At 40.7% G+C, this 19,328-nt stretch overlaps 1 protein-coding gene across 1 annotated transcript in view; it reads left to right on the top strand.

Moving 5' to 3' along the window:
- Positions 1-3,337: 3,337 nt before the first annotated feature.
- The window catches only part of MGEA5 (meningioma expressed antigen 5 (hyaluronidase)), a gene marked incomplete at its 5' end in the record, with an annotated part of 19,323 nt that continues 3,332 nt past the window's right edge, over positions 3,338-19,328 (top strand). Inside the window, 13 exons of the mRNA XM_008938817.1 lie at positions 3,338-3,389; positions 3,711-3,808; positions 6,188-6,318; positions 6,795-6,966; positions 7,891-7,989; positions 8,120-8,404; positions 8,938-9,096; positions 9,761-10,371; positions 10,761-10,935; positions 14,495-14,580; positions 15,445-15,549; positions 16,879-16,964; positions 17,902-18,094. Coding sequence (XP_008937065.1) covers positions 3,338-3,389; positions 3,711-3,808; positions 6,188-6,318; positions 6,795-6,966; positions 7,891-7,989; positions 8,120-8,404; positions 8,938-9,096; positions 9,761-10,371; positions 10,761-10,935; positions 14,495-14,580; positions 15,445-15,549; positions 16,879-16,964; positions 17,902-18,094 — 2,252 coding nt within the window. The remainder of the gene's footprint in view (positions 3,390-3,710; positions 3,809-6,187; positions 6,319-6,794; positions 6,967-7,890; positions 7,990-8,119; positions 8,405-8,937; positions 9,097-9,760; positions 10,372-10,760; positions 10,936-14,494; positions 14,581-15,444; positions 15,550-16,878; positions 16,965-17,901; positions 18,095-19,328) is intronic.

The raw sequence follows: 19,328 nt of genomic DNA, 5'->3' as shown, positions 1-19,328 counted from the left end.
GAGGCCCAGGCCGTGCTGTGTGTGACTCGCTTGTTAGTGCGCGTCTGAAGGGGGAGGCAGGAGCGAGAGAGGGGGAGAAGAGCTACTGTGCGGTTACCCCAGCTCTGCGTGCTCTTCCTGCGCGCCACGGGCTCAGATTCAGTTTCCTGGGTGGGGAATAGGTGATTGCATAGATAGACATCTGGTCTGCAATTAATATTAAACGCTCTCGGTTCTCTAAACTGTTGTATCTTACCATTTTAGTAGCGCTGTAGAACAGTCCCCTTCTGTCTTTTAGCATTGTTGCAGCGTTAAAAGGTTTAAACTGTTGTAAAAGCTGCAGAGTAGAGAGGCTTTTTTTTTTTTTGCCTTTCTCAGTAACTACAGAATTTATCCGCATTTCTGACCAGTCGGTTAAGGTGGATGGTTGAAAGCTAGCAAGAAAAATGGTTTATTCCTAGCATGGCACTTGGTTTGGAATTGTTCTAAATTCCCATGTAATGCTGTTATTTCTGTACCTATAATGAATCTCCAGTAGGAGAACAAAACGGTTAACAGAATGAGCAGTGAAAACAGGCAGCTTATCAAGGCTGGTGTCTGTGTTGCTTGCAGAATGCCTTTTGTTTGTATCTTAAAAAGGAAAGGCCGTTTGGCTCCTGCAAATGTCACTGTGCAAAGTGCACTGGGCCCAGTCAGTGCCTTTATTTTTTGGCACTGACTAGGGCTTAAATTCAGTCAGTGTGGAAAAGAGATGTCTTTGCTTTGTAAGTAGACTTAATTCTGTGAACATAGATGCCAAGTTGAAGGCTTTTGAGAGAGGTAACGATGAACAGAAATGCAGATTGTAACAGCAGGTTTTCTCTTGTTTCTGCCAGTACACCTTGACTGTGGATCATCTGTTCATCCAGGTTTATATTTGCACCACTGTGTTTACTATAATTTTTTCATGTCATCTTAGTTACATTGTTGATCTCCTGTGCTTATATTTTGGTGCAGGTGTTCTTGACTGTACAGTGCATAAAACAAAGCAAGAAAATGGCCTCTGCCCAATGAAGCAGTCCAACAATAATATATGTACAGGGGAAAAAAAGAATAGGAGAGTGTTTAAAAAACAAACAACCCACCCTAAACACAACAAAAAACCCTGTTGTGGTGAATGAGGTAAAAGGTGGTGGATGAAAACATCTGTCTCTTAGTGACTCAAGAGAATTATAGGGGTAAGAGAAAAACAGGGATTAACTTAGAAATGTAAATACGTGCTTAAACATGGCACAGTGCTTAACATGGACTAGATGTATGGGGAAATTAAAGCAATGAAGTGGAGAGTTTGCATCTTTTGTAGAAAAGGGGAGGTAACTGGCCAAATACTGGACAAAAATATGGGGTGTGCATGCTAAGAATGCAAAGAGCTTATGGCGGGTAACAAATTCCCTGTTTTGGGGACTAGTAAGATGAGAGTACTGGGTGCAAAGCTCTGGTGCTCTGCCTCCAGGATGCCCAGGCTTTTAGTGATGCAGTGTGGTAACTGGGATGAGGTATTTTGGCATGATCTGACTTCGTATTAATGCGAGGCCCGCTCTTGAGGGAGTAATACGACACCGGGTCGATTTTTAGTCGGAGACGGAGAAAGATCAAGAATTGTCATCAGCTGGTGCTATTAGTAATCTAAGAACTGTGGTGACAGATGGAAAAGTACCGCTTTGGATTAGCATGTTCTCTTCAGTCTTATTTAATTAGTCTTTGTTGTCTGATTTTCGTGTGTGTTTTTTTTTAGCAGTCGCCTGCTCAGCTTTAGGCTAGTAGGTCTGAAACAGTGTCGTAGGTAAAGCGGGAGTGTTCTGAACGGTGAGACATGGGTGGTGTTCATTAGGTACCAGAGTATTTCATTCCTTCTCTACGTTGCTGAGATTCCTCAGGGCAGTGTTAGTCAGAATTACTTCAATGAAAATGGGGTATGTGTTCCGAGGGAAATAAACCTGGAGGTTTTCATACCGTGGAGCTGCTCCGTTTGTCCCTCTGCTCAGGTGTCCTCTGTCGCTTTGGCGTTTGAGAGGAGTAACAGTTACTCAGCTTTGCCAGTTTGTGATGCCGGTTAGTCTGAGGTCGCTTTTTGAGAAAGGGATTCTTAAAACTTGAGCCTGCTTTACCCTTCTTAAAAGAACATTGTTCACTTAGCAGATAACTGAAATACTTGTTAATATGGAGGAAACGCTTAATGCTTCAGTTGCATTGTTTTTGAAAGGTCGTAGGGGGGAGGGTGTTTTTTGACCTGTGAGACCAAACCTTTAGAGATGTACACCGGTGAATAGCTCTGGAAATGAAGGTATTGTCTACCTTTAGAACTGGTGTTCTGCGGGTACTTGTGAGCTTTGTGTATTGGGAGCATCATTCAGCACCGAGAGGCCGAGCTGTTTGAAACCAAGAGCTTATTAAATTTCAGTGTTATTTTAGTCTCCGGGCTTTGCACAGACTGCCAGGCTAAGTAAGCTTCGTTTTGAAGTGCCTGCTTGTGGTTGAACCCTTCGCACCTAGGTTTAAGTGAATTTATTTGATTAAAAGTGCATTGAGAGTGCTTTTTAAAGTATTATCTTTCTAGAATGGAAGGGTTAGATTTAAAAACAGAAACAGTTGCAATTTCCGTGGAATTCCATTACTTCGAATATACACTATCCTAAAATCACTTGCATAGATGCTCTTGTAGGATTATTCAAAGACATTTGCTTGTGAAGATGTGGGAATTTTAAACTAAGAAATCAACTTGCAAATTAAGTTTTACAAGAAGCCTATTACACTAAGTAAAAGGAATGAAATATTAAGCATTTTGTTGACTCACTGGTGCATTTTTTAATTACACATCATCATAACCTCAGTATGTATTTATATACTCTGTGTACTTGGCGTTCTGATCTGTATCACTGGATAAGCTTTTTTGAGCTGGTAAATATTTTCAGGTGTCTTCAGTGTTCACATTAAAATCAAACCTACTGGTGTCTGGAGTGATAGTTTAATTAGGTTATGACTGTTCAGCCTGCTCTTATAATAATGCTGACTTGACTTGTCAAGGGCAGATGCTCAGGAATACAGTTTGGGTTCTGAAAATTAATTGCTTCAGTGGCCAAAATTATAGGACCTTAGATTATAAGAAATAGGTTATAATTGTGTTTTAAATTTAGACAAGTTTAGGTTATTATACTTTCCTAATGCTGTCTAACTAAAGGTTGGGGTTTTTTTCCTGCTTTGGGAGGCTTTTTGACGAATGTAGTAAAAAGGAAGGAAATGGTGGGTTGTCAGACAACATTTCATGGAGCAGGCATAATCTGACATCTAACTGGATAATTTTAATCTTGTTTCCCCATAGGATTTTATGGAAGACCCTGGGTTATGGAGCAGAGGAAAGAACTTTTTAGAAGGCAAGTCATGCTTCCTCTCGCCACAGCACATTCCATCGCAATATAATCATAATCCACTTAAGCCTAATAAGAATTACTGTTGTAATCTAGAGCAGCTTTTTGCCTAATGTTGGTATGCTTGGGGCCTCATATTCATTTTTCTATCTTGCCTAAACCAAATTTGTCCAATATCAGTTGTGCATAAAGTTGTTGTGACTTGATGGTTTAACATGATGTTTAATGAAGAAGTATATTAAAGCAAGGCCTAGATCAAGTAAAATGTAGAATTTCTGAGTTTGGAGACTTTCCTCCCAATGAAAGCTTTTTTCCCTGTGTTTATAGACTTCAGAAGTGGGGACTCAATACATACCTGTATGCTCCAAAGGATGACTACAAGCACAGGATGTTCTGGCGAGAAATGTACTCTGTGGAGGAAGCAGGTAATTACCTTTATTTCCCCTCTGTTTTCTGTAGACACTTGAATGAATTGGTCTTTGCTGCACATGCCTCTGTGTGTGTTTAATCACAGTAGCCATTTCCGAAGGTGAGTGGAGACCTGTTCTTAATACCCTGCAGATAGATTTAGTGGAGCTTTGGTACAAGCATGGATTTACTACTTTTAACTATGACTCTACAGATGATTTCTAAAGCTGTTTTTAAAGCTTTGTCTTATGATATTTACGTTTGTTTTTTTTTTTTCCCAGGGAAACATTGCTCAGAATTATTTTGAAGTAGAAATTATTTGCTTCAAAAAATAAAGACTGATGAGGGAAAAGCATGCCCTTTGATGTGATTCAGTAGGTTTTTGTCTCAATGAAGAGAGTACGGATCAGAAAAGCAGCTCCTGACTATTTATTCAGAACATAAAAGACCTGTTTAAGCTTGTATGAGGTTTTTTTTATACACCTCTGGCATTTATGGGATCTGCATCATTTTATTAGCCTGTGGGTATTATCATACTCCCTGGGCGAGGGGAAAAAATGATACTGACTTGAAATAATTTTTCTTGGAGGCTGTCACAGCATAGGGTCAGGGTTGCCCCCGGACCTGTTAGAGATGCTCTCTGTTAACCCCTTGTTCTGTCTAAGGGCTCAGGGCAGCACCCCACAGAGCAGAATTTGTGCTCCCCCTCCCTATCCCTTAGTTTCCCCTAGATGGAGAGATAAACAAGGGAAGTCAGGAGTAAGAGAGACTTAGCACCAACTGGAAGTGAATAAAAATAAAGTGTATTGTTTAACAGGAAACAGAAAGCAAGAAGGGAGGTAGATATATACACAAAGTTGGGGGAAAACAAAGTATACCCAAGCTATACAAAACCTGATCTTGGATGGTGCAGGATTGCTCGGCACCGTGTGGATGCCGCACCGCTGTGTTCTCCCACCCTGGAGCACCCACCTCCTGCCTCTTATAAGAGTATGGAAGAGGGAGAGGGAATAACTACTTCACCCCTGGGACCCTCAGGGTCCTAGATGTCACCTGTCCCACCCCCAAGCCTCAAACCACAACACCCCTCTTCCCCTTCCCTCCCCTCCCCCCAAAGTGGGAGAGAAACGGGATAAGGAAGAGAGACTGATCAATTGGAAATGTAATACAGCTTTAATGAAAATACTATTACTACTCCTAATAGTAATAATAAGATGGAATATATGCAGACATACGAAACCAGTCTCGAACCCAGTTCCCCTGATGGCAATACATCAGACCCTGGGGAAAAATCCCAGGCTGGACTGGGTAGCAGATGGTAACTGGGTACAGGAGCTGGGTTCTGGAACTCGATTCAGGAAGACAGGATGGACAGAGTCATCTGCTGCCTGCCACTCAGGGAGCAGCAAAGGGGAGAGAGGGCCTTGACCCTCGCAATCCTTCAGCTTTTGTACCAAATACGAGGGATAGGGGATGGAATACCCCATTGGAGAATTTACAGTCACTTGTCCACTCCTCTCTGCAGATGCAGCCTTTACTTTCTGCACCCCTCTGTGATGTACACAAGCTTTAGCAGTCACCTTGGTCTGCACACCAGCCCTTGGTGGTAACTCTAAACATGGAGTGTTATCACTGCTGGAAGCAGACAGTCTGTGAAAACATGCTGATAACTTCAGGCAGTGCAGTTAATTAGAAGAGCTTTAGCTGAAAAGTAAAATCATTGAACAGAATTAGTTCTGTTCTACCCCAAACCAGGACAGAGGCCACTTCAAATCTCTACGAAAATACAACCTCAAGGATACAGCGAGGTGATTGTCAGTAAGAATGAAGATTGTTAATTATTCTAAAAATAGTTCATTTTGTGCAAGATTAAATTTGCCGTTTATTTCTTAAAGCAAGTACTTCTGCACAGGGATGTTAGCATAAAGTGCTCTTTTCATTTGCCCCAAGCTTCAGTCTTATGAACAGTGTGAATCAGTGTCATGCAGCATATTGTCTCTTAGCGTGGGTGACAAAAGTGGAAAAAGTAATAGGTCTAGGATAGGTCTAGGTGTGCATACTCTAAAACCAGACTACATTCATATTTGCCTCACAGCACTGAAATAATAAGAATTTTTTTAATTGTTAACAACTTATTTTCCGTGTTAATTTTTTTTATATTCCTTTTATAGAACATATCAACTTGAAATAACAGCTGTTATATTCCTTTTGGCATAATTTTGGAGAACTCTTCCAAATAATTTGGTGCTCTTTCCTGTTTTTGTTTTTAGAAATTCCAGCAATTTTTTTATTATTATGGTAGCAGAGGCATCTGCATGTTATAATTTACTTATAATGATGTCTGAAATTTATTTCTTTAATTAAATTCTTCTGAAATATTTGAATTTGGTTTCCAGAGCAGCTAATGACTCTAATATCAGCTGCACGAGAACATGAAATAGAATTCATCTATGCAATCTCTCCTGGACTCGACATCACATTCTCTAATCCTAAAGAGGTGTCCACACTGAAACGCAAACTGGACCAGGTGAGTGTGACACAAGCTACCACAGCTGCAGAAGTGTCTCATCTTGCACTGGATTCTGAAGGGTGTTCTTGGGAGCTCATTTTCAGAGTATTTTAGGGCCTTGAAGTCAAGGTGCATTTCTAAAGCAAGAACTCTTATCCACAACAAAGCCTTGGGAGGCAGACCTGAGTACACATCTTCTTTGTTCTCCTAATTGACTCCTCCCCTCTGTTTAAAAGCTATTACAGAGTTAGCTTTTTTCCAGCTGTCTGTCCAGTGAGATCAGCTTTGGATTGTTAAAACTGGAACAGATTGCAGGTCTTTAGAGGTCTAATCTTTGAGAGAAGCAGAGCAGTGGGTCAGAGATAGGCATTAATTGTGAGTAGATACCAAAGTCTGTCTTGCTTCCTCTGCCTTCTCTCCTCCATTCTTTTTAAAAATTCAATGGTTTGATTTTAAAAAAAAATTAAACTTTTTGCTCTTGTCTTTTGTATTAGGTTTCCCAGTTTGGCTGCAGATCTTTTGCACTGCTGTTCGATGACATCGATCACAACATGTGTGCAGCAGACAAGGAGGTTTTCAGTTCCTTTGCTCATGCTCAGGTCTCTATCACAAATGAAATCTATCAATATCTAGGAGAACCAGACACATTCCTTTTCTGTCCTACAGGTAAAACAATATGCATCATTTAGTTCAGACTTACAGGAGGGGCTTTGTAATCTTAGTGGTTTCATGTTTAGTTACTGCTTCAAGAAGGGGTATTTTCGGGTTGTTTGTAGAAATTGATTTATAAAGAAAGGTTCAAGTAATACAAATATATGCAGAGTTTTTACCCAACCTACGTGTCTCTGAAAGGCAGCTTGATAGAAAGTTCAAGAAGTTTGAACCCAAAATTGGGTTAAAGGAAAATTTCTATCTGACTTGTACCAAAGTATTTCTGCTTCTTGATCTAGCTTGCTGTTAGTTTTTTTAAATTTTATTACAGAGGTACAGCAGTCTGTGCTCACTTCTGTCATTGGTGCCCATCTTTAATAAGATTACCCACTTTCACTAGTCACTGAGTTGATTTACTTATTAAAAATTAAGATTACTTGCTTCCTTAAATTGCAAGCTTCCTCTAATACCCATAAGAATAGTGTAAGGGAGAAAGAATCACTATGTCCAGGGGTGTGGATTGCTCAAGGAAGGTTCAATTCAGTAGGAATTATATCATTGTTGCTAATTTGTTTATCCTCTTTCTGGTGTTAATATTTTTTTTTGCATTTGCACTTCATAATCAGTCTTAGGTTTTCTAGTTCTCTTGCATATTATCTGCTCTAACCTTCTATTTTTGGACTGGATTATTTTTTTCCTAATTTTGACAGGTGAACAATTTAAAATAATTTCTCTACCATTCCTTTCTGATCTTTATGCTAAGTATCATTCATAATGTCCCTTTTTTTTTTTAGACATTTTTTGCCTTTCTTGATTCATTTTATAAATGCTTCTCTTCTCAAATGATAGTGTTCTCTCAGTGTACTTGTGAAACAGTTGGGTGTGATGTCACACCTGTGCATCCATCTACTAGTGATGATATTCTCTTTTCCTGTGCAGAGTACTGTGGAACTTTCTGTTATCCAAATGTTGCCCAGTCACCGTATTTACGGACTGTAGGAGAAAAACTGCTCCCTGGCATAGAGGTGTTATGGACAGGTAAAAATTGTTTGAGTTTTTTTGTTTGTTTTAATTGTTGTTGTTCTTAAAAGTGATTTCTTGTAAGCATTTAGTTAAAGAAACCATCCAGCTACTTGGGTGTTGACTCTTAAGTCTGTTTCCCTCTTAGGTCCGAAAGTTGTATCCAAAGACATTCCAGTAGAGTCCATAGAAGAAGTTTCTAAGATCATCAGGAGGGCACCAGTTATCTGGGATAACATTCATGCTAATGATTATGATCAGAAGAGACTTTTTCTGGGACCTTACAAAGGTCGGTCAACTGAGCTCATCCCTCGACTCAAGGGAGTTCTGACCAATCCAAACTGTGAATTTGAAGCAAATTATGTAGCTATTCACACGCTTGCGACCTGGTACAAGTCCAACATGAATGGAGTGAGAAAGGACGTGGTGATGAGTAAGTATGCCTAACTGTTGGCTGGTACCTATGCGCAGCCCTGTAAGTCAAACTGATAATTTTCTTTTTTAAGCTACTCTAGCCTCTTCTCACTAACTTCTTTTTAAGATCACTTAGCAGTTTTTATTCTAGAAGTAAATTGCAGTTGCCTTGACAGATGATGAGCATCTATATCTTTATTGATTTCCTGGGAAGTATTTCTAGCACATGATATCAGAGTATTTTTTAGTCTTGAGAGTGGTACCTGTAGTTGTATGAAAACCACTCCCAGCAAGCAGTTTCAATGCTCTAATTTGACCAACGTGTCAATGGGTTTGATTTCATTGGAATTGAGGCAGTTCAGATCAAAAGGGAAATGCTGAATGCCAGAGTATCTAGTTTCTGCATACTGTTCCTGCATTGACATTGATGGTGACCATACTTTTGCCTTTGTCCTTTGTGAGGTAAGGCTGTTCTTGAATGCCTTGGCTAAGGCATTTAAATGGCTTTTAAATGAAACTTGCATGGTAACTTTTTTGAACTTGTCTCTGTAGCTGATACTGAAGACAGCACAGTTTCTATCCAGATCAAACTGGAAAATGAGGGGAGCGATGAAGATATTGAAACGGATGTTCTCTACAGCCCACAAATGGCCCTGAAATTGGCCTTAACTGAATGGTTGCAGGAATTTGGGGTACCTCAGCAATACAGCAGTGAGTCTGACTTGGTATTATTCTGGGGTTGGTAGAAAAAATGAGGTTAAATGTTCAGCATTTGCATTTAGATAAAAATTATTTTACAGATCCTGGCAATTGTATATTTTTCAGTTGGAAGTATTTTTTCTTACTAGTTGGGGAAACCTTAATAAAGAATGAATGGTTGACATTCTGCAGTGTGCCTGTAGTGACCCAAGTGATCAGCAGAAGCAAGCTTGATGCATGATCCTTTGACACTTCTGATACAGGAGAGGAAGGAGCCTGGATCTTGCTAGTCCCGGTTCCTACTAGACTTCTCTGGGACCTGAGACCTGAGAGAATAGGAAGAATAGTCTTTTTTTTTTTTTAAGTGGGTGTTAGATTATTGTAAATATCAGTTCTGGCCCAGAAGAGTTTGTGTTCATCCAGTTGTTTTAAGATGGCCTTATTTTTCTGAAGTTTCTGTCTGCAGAAACCAGCTGGGTACCTTCCAGCATTGTACGCCTTTCTTATAACAATTGTAGGGAGCTTAGGATTTGAGGTAAAATTGTGTTTTCTCAAAAGGAAAGCTCCCTGATTGGATGCCGTAGCAACAGAATCATCCATGATTTGCAGAAGTTGCTGATTTGAATGTTACTTGGCAGATATTGAAAACTCTAAACTTGTTTCTTCTTATTCTCAGGTAGGCAAGTGGCCCACAGTGGTGCGAAAACTACTGTAGGGGATGTAGGGCCTCTGGTGGCACCATCCTCCTTAAATGCAGCAACTGTGGTCACCACGGTTTACCAGGAACCCATCATGAGTCAGGGGGCAGCGCTGAGCAGCGAGTCACCGGCCTTGGTGAAGGAGGAGGAGAAGAAACAGTCTGATGAGGAACCAATGGACACGGTGGTGGAGAAACAAGACGACGCAGACAAGAATGCCAATCAGATCCTGACGGATATTGCCGAAGCCAAGATGGCGGAGGAGTTGAAGCCAATGGATACTGATAAGGAGAGCATAGCTGAATCAAAGTCTCCAGAGATGTCCATGCAGGAAGACTCTGGTAGTGACATTGCCCCTATGCAGACCGATGAGCAAATTAACAAAGAACAGTTTGTGCCTGGGCCAAATGAAAAGCCTCTGTACACGGTAGAACCAGTGACTTTAGAGGACTTGCAGCTTCTCGCTGACTTGTTTTACCTTCCTTATGAACATGGGCCCAAAGGTGCACAGATGCTGAGAGAATTCCAGTGGCTCAGAGCAAATAGCAGTGTTGTCAGTGTTAACTGCAAAGGAAAGGATGCTGAAAAAGTGAGTGTGAATCTTGTTTCTCTCCTTTTAAGTCGAAAGCCTGAGCAATGTTTTCTCTTGACTGTAATAGGGGACTAGTGTTCTACTTTCTAGGACCTGGAGGGTGTAACTAACCATGGGTCACGGTAATTTTTGTTCTTCCCGTGGAATCTATTTTAAGCCCTGTAGTGCCATTTGGCTATGAAGGCAGTCTGGTGTCTGCATTTACCAGTGACCCCTGTACTGGCCTCCCTTCTAACAGCCATAGAGAATATCCCCGAGTCATGTGTGGTGTGGTAGTCCTTGCTGGTAAAATGAAGTCATGAATTGTATAGTTCTCCATATTTAGGGTTCCTTTCCTGCCTCAAAGGCCATGCTTGATTCTGTGGATCTTTTGCCTCCGTTCGTAGATAGAAGAATGGCGTAACCGGGCAGCCAAATTTGAAGAGATGTGCAGCTTGGTGATGGGGATGTTCACTCGCCTCTCCAATTGTGCCAACAGGACAATCCTGTATGACATGTACTCCTACGTCTGGGATATCAAGAGTATTATGTCAATGGTGAAATCTTTTGTGCAGTGGTTAGGTAGGTGCATTGGGAGCCATTATAATCCCAGATAGTGGGTTTTTTGTTTTGTTTTTAATTAGCCCACGGGGAAAACAAAGTATCAGGCAAATGTGTTTTCTCAGACGTGGGGTCTGGTTTAACCCAGTTTTAAAGGTTTTCCTGCTCCACTACTTGAAGCAATCCTTGCTGCGAATTTGCTTTGGTATTGTAAATGAAGTCTGCTGGATGCTTAAGATTGGAGACCTTGATTTTCTTCTTGGGCTAATGAAACTTGAATCTCGTCTGACACGTAAGTGTTGACTTTAACTTACTCTTGACTGAATGCACACTGGACTATGCCATGTAGCTCTATGGATACCCTGGTGTATGATTGGAAATGACACTACGAAATGTGACCACATCAGCCATCTGCTGCTTGCTCTGTCTCGATAACGTATCGCTGTCTTCAACAGAACAATTGCAGAAGTGACCTCTCAATGGGACTGGCCAAGAGGAAGCCACTCCTCCCAGCCCTGTGCGCATGCGAGCTTTAGCATAAGGCTATTCTGGTGCAAAATAATTTCCTTTAAACACTTTCCAAATTGCTGATTTTTTTGTTTGGTTGGTTTGTCTTTTTTCTTATTTTTTTTGTACTGGGTGCAAATTGTAGAGTTCTCTCGACAGATTGTCTGAGATGTAAACAGATCTTGAAACAGTTTTTTTTGTTGGTTTTTTTTTTTGTTTGTTTGTTTTTTTGTATGTGGCTTTTTTGTCTTTTTTTTGTTTTGTTTTTTTTTTTTTTTTTTTTTTTTTTTCTCTAAAAGACTTTTGAGGGGTTTTAAGTTGACAGCACCAGCATGGCCTGGGTAATCCTAGTGACCTCATTTCACTTCCAGGTTTCAATCCAACTATAAGGATTATGCTGTGGACTTGCTTGACATACACAGCAGGCAGCAAAGCTGATGGCCTCACATCGCACTTTTTGTGGCTGTCACAAACCTCACAGTGGTTAACCATTACACAACCTTGGTCTAGTCCTAGTGTTTGGATTGTCTTTAAGTGATACGCTTATTAAAACACTGGCAGGTTTAAGCAGGGACAGAGAAGACATGTTAAGTCATCAAGTCAGTCCATGCTCAAGTTCTTGTTTTGTGCTTATTAAATATCTGATCCCTGTACAAATGGTTGAGAAAGAGGAAAAGCTCTTAAGACTGCTTTAAAGACTGCCTTCTACAAAGTACAGAGAAGAAAACTAGGTTGGGAGGAAAGCTCAGCAGCATTTTAGTATGTTCACATCTCTACCTAATGCTGTTTACAAGCTGTAGTTGGTGCATTTGTAAGACCGGTGTAGCACAATTCCCACAACTTTACTGTTCTTTCTGTATGTTGACCTTTAGCTGGAAAGAATGGTCTCTTTTTGATAACATAATCTATTTAAAACTCCACTTAAAAACTCTGTTAAGAGAACAGTAATTCTTGGAATCTGCCAACATCAAGGGCCCAGTTTAAGACTGCATTCCAGAATTATCAGATTACCCACTGATTTCAGCTGACATTACCTTCAGTTTTCAGTGTCCCTGTAAAGTTGGGTTCAGGTCTTTAAATGCATTGAATGTTTGCAATAGTTCACATCAGAAGCCAACTTTGTAACCAGCTCTGTTAAGTGTGGCACTGTTCTACTCCAGTACTCGAACTGGTGTTAGTTTTAAAAATAATAGGTTTTGACAGGTACAGTTTAAAGCTCTCATGCTCTCAGTGCTTCTGAGAGAGGGGATGCTTTTGTCTTCAGCTTGCTTTTTGTCACGAGTGTAAATACCTATAAAGCAAAGATCATCTATAAAATACATCATTATGTACAGCTAAGTACATTACAGATCCAAACAAACCAGTTTTCACAATGGTGTGCTCAATGGTCCACTGAACATTCACTTTCTTTGCCTCTCCTCCCAAGTCCAGCTAGCATTCAGTCCCTTAAACTAGTGTGGCTGTACAGTACTATGGATTACTAATGACTTCTATTGTCTTCTTCCCCATTGTGTACAGATGGGAGAATCTTCAGCACAAGTTTCTACTGCTATTGGATGGACAGCGCCAGAGTTCACAGCGCGTCGTCATTAATTAATTAAAATGGAAAGGTTTTGTCTGTGAGGCAGCTCAGATAGACTAGATGTGCAAAAGGCATGAGCTGAAGTCACATTTGCGCAGCGACTGAGGCATTAACTATGTTTTTCATTTATACAGCTCTTCATTCACGCAGCTCTTTACTGTAATAATTGGAAGTGCTAGTTAAGCTGTAGTCTCAAAGGACAGACAGATACTGTCTTCCAAGTTATTGACAAAATCTCCTCTTGTAAAAGGGTGTGTTTTTACGTGAGAATTCTGAAATGCGGGGGTAAACCAAATTCAAATTCTGATGCTTGGATCTTTTCTCAAATTTACCCTACTTAGGGTACTTTGTATTTAACGTGTAGTTCTAAACTCTCATAAATGTCAAACTTGGCACACTTTGGGACTCTCTGACTAGCACAACATACTTGTCTGTACTGATCCGAGACTGTTACTTGAACAGGAGGTAGATTGCTGTCCACAAAAGGAAAAGAGTATTTGCGCTGCTCATCTTGTCAGAAAACTAGATGGGTAATTGAAATCTCCACTCCAGATACCATGCTTTTTTTTTTTTTTTTTTTTTTTAATTGGAGTTCTCATTTATGTTAGCTGGTGAAGGCTGTGGTGCCTTGCTGGGAACAGTGTTGAAAGTCAAACAGCTAATGGAAGTTTCTATTCCAGAGCAAGCGAGAACTAAAGCTTGAGCACTTTGAGCCTGCTGTGGCTGGTCAGTGCACTTGATAGGCTTGAGGAGGAAAAAAAACCAAATTGCTAAAAAGCAAAGCTAGGGCTATCTGTGGCCGACAGGGTGTACTAATGAAACTGCAAGCTAACTCCAGGTAACACTACTCAGCTTTTCAACGTGGAGGTACGGCCTGGATTGTGTAAACCTGCATAGTCCCTTGCAGGAATACTGTTTCAGACAACTGTCCTGGCTGCCCGAGCTGTTCAGATTGCTTGCACATATTGCCGGTCCTAGTTTTCTGACAAGATTATAAACAATCATTACTAAAATGTGACTTCAGAAGGGTCCTTTGTTTTTTTTTTTTTTTATGGGGCTGTGATAATGGCATTTGACCTAAAATTTACGGGAGCAGCTACTGAGCCACATAGCTTCCAAGTTGTCATCTTTTCATAGATGAAATGGATGTTTCAAATATACAAGAAAAAGTATAAAATGTCTGGGAAGCTTATGTAATTGTGCATGGCACTGTTCTTGTGCCTGTGGTCTGGAACAAGGTGCGTTAGCTGTGTCTCCTCACTTGTTCCTAAACTAGTCCGTTACGGGCAATCAGAAATTTGGAATACCTCGATTAGTGCGCAAGCACAAACTCTTTATAAATGATACATTATTACAGCCTCCCCCCAAGCCCTGGATTCTAGCTCAGTTAGAGAGCTTTTTCCACAAGTATGTGTTAGCTTTTTGGACATGTTAGACACCCAGGAAATCCCCCTTCTCGTAACATTCTCCGCTTGGATCTGATCTCAACAGGGTGTCGTAGTCAATCTTCAGCACAGTTCTTAAGTGGAGACCAAGAACCCTGGGCCTTTAGAGGTGGTCTAGCAGGAGAGTTCCAGGTATCAATATGACTTCACAACTGAATGACGTTTTCTTTGTTTTATGAGAAACCTTTTGTTGCACATCAGAGGTCTGGAAGGATTGGTCTGCCGAAGGCTTTCTGGTCCAAAGCCCATTAGCCTTACAGCTTGGTTTAAAACAATTTTCCTCCCGTTTCTACAGTAATTTCTCAAGGAGATGCTGCCTGTCCCCCGCGCATGCGAAGCGCAGCGGCGTTAGTTGTACATTTCACATGGTTTCTTTGCAGGTCGCACAGCATTTTTACCTGCGCCCGCAATTGCACAATGCGCGCACGCTTCTCTGCCGATGGGAATTCCATGAGCAAAAGAGATACTCCCCCAAATTTCCATGCCTCTCTAGAAGGAAGCTGCGACGTGCTTCGTTGCAGAGGTTTCGATTGGCAAGCGTTCCTAAACCTGTTTCGTACCACGTTCAGATTTGTTCATGGATTTTTCCGGCGCTACTTTTCCCCCCTCACAGGTGCTCTGCGCGCAGCAAATTGAATCAGCGCATTGCTTTTGGGATAAAGCGTCTCCTCTGGCCAGTTAACCCTCTTCAGACCAAACCTTTCCTCCTGACATTTATGTTCTTATACGGAGACAGTGTAGATACGATTGGTAAAAAGTATTTTAAAGCAGATAAGATTAGCAGACCCTTAGAGTGCTCCTTCAATTGCATATTTTAAAACACCAATTGGATATTTTCTATTCAAATAAGGTCTTTGCATTTGTAAAGCATACCAGCCCCACTTTCTTCTGGGGTGCCTGCAAGTAGCAAATGTTAATTTGGGAGTCTGCAGTGCACACCCAAGTGTGATGGGTTTTGTTGTTCATACAGTCATATTAAGTATTTTGTTTTCACAGCGCTTGCTGCCTATTGATGGGGCAAATGACCTCTTTTTTCAACCACCTCCGTTAACGCCCACTTCCAAAGTGTACACCATACGACCCTACTTTCCTAAAGATGAGGTAACTGCGTTTGACCCTCGTCACTGTTGTTGTTAGTGATGCGTTTCCTTTTGTGGCAACACAGGTTACAGCCGAGCCCCTTCATCCCCGAAAAAAATGGGTCCCAGTACCTTGCACAAGGCACAAATGTGGTGTCAGGGAAACTGAGGTTCAGTGACTTGCCTGGGGTTCAGCAATGTGCTGTGCAGCACTGCGGGGATACTTGCATCTTGCCTTCCACTCTCCCACTCCACTACCTTTTTATTGTGTCTCAAAACGTAGTTGTTAATGTGATAATAGCATGATAATGTGATAATAGTCCAGCCATTCTTACTGGTTTAATTACGGTTGTAAACTTTGCCCTCTGGTTTTGAAAGGATCGTTTTCAAATCTGTATTAGAATGTTTGATGCTTTGAAGCCAGGAATTTAGTAATAATTTTTATTAATTGGCGGGTGTCCCACCTTTTTTTTTTCTGAAGAGATGTTCAGTGTAGCTTGCTTTCTGTTAGCTTAGCAAGAGTAACGCTTGAAACTATTCTATCAGCCAACAGTTAACACTCTTTATGGATGGGGTTTGAACAGACTAGGGATTAATGGAGCTTGAATTTTGCATTTGAAACAGTAGTGTTTAGGTTGTCCTGTGCTGTTCTTGTGGGCACTGAAGCAGCCTTTTCCATACCTTAGTGCAGGACTCTGCCTCAGCTAGTTTGTTGGGTTTAGGCAATGGAGTTTATATTTTTAAGCCACCGAAACAATTGGTGATGCAGCTTAAACATGCAGTCATAAAGAATATTTCTTCTGAGGAGGAATTGCCTTTTTACAAAAAAAGGCAGGAAGCGTGTAAAGGCTTTTGGTTGAAAAGTGTAAGGTTTCTTATTTAAGGTATGACTGATACAAGTTCACTCTTTAAAAGCCTTCTAGCTCAATCTCTTTAACATGCAGAAAGTCAGGGTGTGACTGACCTTCACAGTGGTTAAAGTGTTGTACTTGAACATCAGAGGTTTTGAAAAGGGACTGTGTAGCAAGGGTTTTGATCTTCACTGTGTGTTTGGTAACTAACCCTCAGGTTTAATCTTGTGCTGTTACAAACATGGAGGAGGTTGACTCCAAGCATTTCCTTCCCAGCAGCCCAACTTAAACACAATGTTTTTGAAAGGCAACTTTGAGTTACTTTCAGGGAAGGGGGTTGAGGGGGAAGGTAGGTCCTTTCCCACAGCTGGGAGCTCTTGTTTGTGTAGCTTAAATGCCTGTCAGTGCTAGTTTGCAGCAGAGCTGATAATGGAATCTCTCTAAAGCAAAGTTGTTAGCTTTTGAATGCAATTGACTTGACATCATCTCTCCTCTCTTAGGCATCTGTATATAAGATCTGCAGAGAAATGTATGCTGATGGAGCTGATCAACCCTTCCACAGTTTACCAGATTTAATTGGAGACAAGTAGGTGTTAGACGTGAATGACCTACAGAAGTGGTTCTGAAGGATGAAGTCCTCACACTGTATTTAATTTGAGTTTTTGAAGGGGGGGGGAGAATACAGGGAGCATTTGATTAAAAATTAAAAAAAATCTACCCTCTGTAGGCCTCTGAAAATGGAGGTTTTGGCTTCTTAAAGATAACATTAACAGTTATGTCTCAAGTTTATACGCAGGGCACCTGCTGTGAGCCATTAGGAAAAAGACTTAGCTGAAACCTCTGTGTCATGAAACCTGTGCATCATAGTATCCTCTTACTTCAGATACTTTGTGAAAGTATATCATGAGTGTCCCTAGTCTTTAGTTACTGTGATTTTTTTTTTTTCCAACTTAGTGTAGTTCTTCAGATAATTGAATTTTTTTTTAAAGGACGAATCTCCCAGCCAACTCGCTTGAGTTTTTTTCTGAAATACATGTTACAGAATAAAAGTGAGATGAACTTAAAGGACATTATATCTGAGCTGTAAAACAAGCTCTTTTTTATGTCTTGACTGTTTTATTTAGAGCTTTGTAAAGAGGCTGCTCTATGAGTGACGGGAAGGTAGTTAAAAAAGGATGTGTAACTGGTATCAAAAAATACCCAGAAAAGAAGATGGCATAACAAGGAGTTAATGGCAGCAGAGAAATAGCGGGGGAAAGGTGAAAGAAGTTTGTGTCTGTAGAAGTGTGAGTCAGGAGAGCAGTGTGTATAGAATTCAACTGTGGGATCCCAATTGGAGATGTTGCTCATAGCTGTGTTTTGACAGCTGATCAGTCTGGTAGTGCTTAGTAGGAACTAATTCTGTGACTGAAGGACTCTGTCACTTCTTTGGATGACCCCAGGGTCTCTTCCAGAGTACCTGAAGGAGCATACTTGTTCAAAGTGACCTTCTTTTGACTGAATTTGGATGCTTCTTTCTGCAGGTTAGTAGGAGGTCTGCTCACCCTCAGCCTGGATTACTGCTTCGTCTTAGAAGATGAGGATGGCATATGTGGCTATGCTTTGGGAACAGTCGATGTGACTCCTTTCATTAAAAAATGCAAAATGTCTTGGATCCCTTTCATGCAAGAAAAATATACTAAGCCAAATAGTGACAAGGAGCTGTCTGAGGCAGAGGTTGGTATAACCTGTGAGACTGGAACTGTATGCTCAGCTCTTGGTTTCCAAAGCAGGTCTTTGTTTTCCTTTTGCATCTTGAGCTTCCATGCAGTTCAATTTTTGTACCTTTCTGAAGCCTTTGAGCATGGTATTTGCCATCTTAGAAGGTGATGGTAAAATTACTGCCAATCATATACAGTTGTGTTGTATTACAACAATGAGATGTGCTTTAGTAGTAATCGTTGCAGTAAATGTAAGACACCTGAATCTAGGGAAGATTACATTTTGAAAATAAAGGATTGCTTCTGCTCTGTTTTGGAAAATTACCTATTAGTTGCTCCATGCTTCAGGTTGGACTAACCCATGATTGTCATATCAGTTTAAGTATGGAAAACAAATTAAAGAGTGCTTTGTCTTGATCTTACCTTTAGTAAATGCTAAAAATTGGTATCTCAAATTCTTTTGGCAGAAGTTAGAAAAATGATGTCACTGAACTATCAGAAATCGTGAAAAGTTATAGCTGATGCATTCTTGTCTAAGAAAGAAATACATTTAGTACTCAGAGGTGCTGAGTACTCCTGTGAGGCAGGCCCAGAAACACCACTTCTTAGCCTTTTTCTTTCCCTTTCAACAGAAAGAAAATACTTTTCAGGAAGTATTCAACAAGTTGTCTGAATTCAGAGGCTGGTCTCAGACTGGTGGGCCCCCCGAGGGAATCCCCAGCTGGTGAGGGCAGGGCAAAAGTGGCATTGATGGCACTGTGCCTTTGCTTTATTTGACTAGGACTTAGTCTGAAGGAGGTAATAGCTTGGAGAGCACGGGCCCTCCCACACACAAAGCAAAGCATATGTAAATTCAGGGTTTGAAGCAAAGCTAATGCATGTAAAGATACTGGAAACTAAACGTAGCAAAGCTGTAGTAGGTACAATAAGGGAGAAAGGGCCTTGATTTTCACTAGTTCAAAGCTTTTCAGAGAGAAAACGGGAGGTGTTCTCTTGTGCTAACAAACTGGCTTTTCTATCAAGATGCTTAAGCATGTTTTTTGCTCTTGGAACATTGCCCTAGAATGCTCATAAAATATCTTAGAAAAAGTTTGTTGTTGACTGTGGGCTTGAGGGATGTTGCTGGGAGTGCAGAGGAGCTCCTTTACTTTGCTGTTGAGAAATAGATGCTGTGGATTTCTATCCATTTTTTGACACTACAAAGGAACATAGAGAATATTTAGTAGTTGCTTAGAAGCCATTGTCATTGA

This window comes from Merops nubicus, unplaced genomic scaffold (genome assembly GCF_000691845.1).
Source record: "Merops nubicus isolate BGI_N331 unplaced genomic scaffold, ASM69184v1 scaffold21024, whole genome shotgun sequence".
Classification (NCBI taxonomy): Eukaryota; Metazoa; Chordata; class Aves; order Coraciiformes; family Meropidae; genus Merops; species Merops nubicus.
This window is presented reverse-complemented; position numbering and strand designations above follow the sequence as displayed.